At 59.8% G+C, this 2,629-nt stretch overlaps 1 protein-coding gene across 1 annotated transcript in view; it reads left to right on the top strand.

Annotated features, from left to right (window-relative positions):
- Window positions 1–1,163: 1,163 nt before the first annotated feature.
- The window catches only part of LOC102774802 (chromosome unknown open reading frame, human C1orf174), a 2,563-nt gene continuing 1,097 nt past the window's right edge, over window positions 1,164–2,629 (top strand). Inside the window, exons 1-2 of the mRNA XM_006752756.2 lie at window positions 1,164–1,454; window positions 2,397–2,625. Coding sequence (XP_006752819.1) covers window positions 1,164–1,454; window positions 2,397–2,625 — 520 coding nt within the window. The remainder of the gene's footprint in view (window positions 1,455–2,396; window positions 2,626–2,629) is intronic.

Genomic DNA, 2,629 nt, shown 5'->3' with positions numbered 1-2,629 from the left:
CTTTCCCTCTGTGTGGCCTTTCATCTGCCCTGTGGGTTCCCAGCCCCAGGGCGTGAGGTGAGGACCACTTCAGGCCTGTCACCCGGTGTCCCTGGGGTGCTCCTTCTTTTTATTACTCGCTCCCATCAGTTCCTGAGCGTCTGGGCAGGAAAGGGGATTGACAGGAAGAGCTGCTGCCCCTCCGGGAAGCCAGCAGCCCAGTCAGTGCTGTCCAAGGCGAGCTGCCCGCGGGACCGGTGCGCGCGGTGGTGTGCCGTCAGGGCGGCCGAGGGCAGCACACACAGGACCCCGGTGCCAAGGCCTAAACCCGCTCCTAGGTGCCGTTCTTTCAAGTTTTCATCTTAACTAACTTCCTCCTTGTAATTAGAAGGCGTCTTTAGCATCCAGAGTAAATAGGGGGCGACCCGTTTCTTACTGTTGAGGGGCTCAGGGTCTGGGGTTGGGGGGCTTGTTCATGTTGCCTTTCCCCAGAACCTGCACCACATGGAAGCTGGAGAAGCTTCTGAGGAAGGCTGTGTGCTGCTGCTGCAGAACAGTTACCTTATGAACGGAGGTTCCTAGAGACGTGTGATAGGGCAAGTCACCCCAAGTTCCCAAGACAGTGGGGAGAGGAGGTCTTGCATCTTAAACCCAGAATTGTTTGGATTCCCACACTCAGGCCACCAGTGTCCTTCCACACTACGGAAAGTGGGGGGACCATGTCCAGTGTCCTTCCACACGACGGAAAGTGGGGGACCCTGTCCAGTGTCCTTACATAACCATGGAAAGTGGGGGGCCTCTGTCCAGTGTCCTTCCACAACCATGGAAAGTGGGGGACCGTGTCCAGTGTCCTTCCACACGATGGAAAGTGGGGGGGCTATGTCGAGTGTCCTTCCATAACCATGGAAAGTAGGGGACCATGTCCAATGTCCTTCCATAACCATGGAAAGTGGGGGGACTATGTCCAGTGTCCTTCCACAACCAAGGAAAGTGGAGAGACCATGTCCAGTGTCCTTCCACACGACGGAAAGTGGGGGACCCTGTCCAGTGTCCTTACATAACCATGGAAAGTGGGGGGCCTCTGTCCAGTGTCCTTCCACAACCAAGGAAAGTGGAGAGACCATCTCCAGTGTCCTTCCACACGACAGAAAGTGGGGGACCCTGTCCAGTGTCCTTACATAACCATGGAAAGTGGGGGGCCTCTGTCCAGTGTCCTTCCACAACCATGGAAAGTGGGGGACCATGTCCTGCGTCCTTCCACACGATGGAAAGGGGGGGACCGTGTCCAGTGTCCTCCCTGGTTAGGAAGCCCCTCCACGCCCACATTTCAGGGCACGGCCTCTGACAGCCTTGCCTCCGTCCAGCTCACAGGGGCAGTGCGGTCTTCAGAACGTCTGAGAACCCGGAGTTGCTCAGCCAAGTTGACCTCTGCCCAGGAGGGCAGGACCGCCCCGTCCAGCAGGACAGCATGTCAGGTGAGCCTCCGCCAGGGAGACACGGGGGCCAGGGCTCGGGTGTCCGCGTCTACACAGCGTGCGTTCTGCGGTGTGCTGATTGGGACCGGAACAGGAGGTTGGGTCCAGGGAGTGTCTGGCCATCAGCGGGCCTGGCTCGGGTCCTGTTGCCTTTGATGCGGCCTTTTTTTTTTTAAATCCTCACCAAGGAGCGAGGATTTTTTCCCATTGATTTCAGAGAGAATGGAGGGGAGGGGAGAGAAACGGAAACATTGATGTGAGACACATTGGCTTGTTGCCTCCTGCACGCACCCCAGTGGGGAGGGATGGGGGGATCGGACCTGCAACCCAGGTACTTGCTCTTGACCAGGAATCGAACTGGCGACTCCAGTGTGCAGGCCAAGGCTCTAACCACTGAGCACGCCAGCCAGGGCTCAATGCAGCCTTTTGAGTGGTGGTGGCATAGTGCCCTCCTGTCCACCCCTAAGGCTTCGAGAGAAAGGCAGCGTGGGCTGGGGAGAGGACCCAGCGTGTCCGTGTTCCCTGCAGTGCGGCGGCACCGGCTGGGACTCGGTGCCCCGTGCGGCTCGTGGAAGCCAGGCTGGAGCCACGTATGAGCTGCAGAGCACCTCCCCGTCCCTGCCCTCAGCTGCCCACACTCCAGCAGAAACGAACGGAAACTGGATTCTCTGGCTGCAAGTCTGTAGTCCGTCAGGACGGGCTTCTGAACTCGCCTCGGCAGTGGGCAGCCTGGAGCGCACGGCGTGCGGGAGCGGGTTGGGGTCTCGGTTCTGCCCTTGGGTGGCGGCAGTGACCTGGCCCCGGCCCAGCCGTAGCAGCGGGGCTTCAGCTCGTCCCGGTTGAGGTGTGAGGAAGGGGCCTCGGGGGTGGGACTGTTTTGTTTGCCGTCTGCTTCATAATCCTAGACGGGCCTGCTTTCCCGGCATTTTTCTTCCTCAACAGACTTCCTCACACAAAGCCACGGACAGGCGAACTTCCAAGAAGTTCAAGTGTGACCGAGGTCAGCTTGTGAAGTCAGAATCACAGAAACTGGTCCCTAAGAGCGAGAGTGCGGCCCCGCCCCGAGTGCCGCCGGGGAGCCCTGGTGGACATGAGCCCCTGGCGCTGGAGGGAGACGGCCCGTGCCCCCCGGGAGAGGCAGCCGGCATCTCCTCACCACGGGGGACCGCAGGCCT

The sequence above is a fragment of the Myotis davidii genome, unplaced genomic scaffold, assembly GCF_000327345.1.
Source record: "Myotis davidii unplaced genomic scaffold, ASM32734v1 scaffold1250, whole genome shotgun sequence".
Lineage (NCBI taxonomy): Eukaryota > Metazoa > Chordata > Mammalia > Chiroptera > Vespertilionidae > Myotis > Myotis davidii.
Note: the sequence above shows the minus strand (reverse complement) of the source record. Positions and strands in the feature narration are given on the sequence as shown.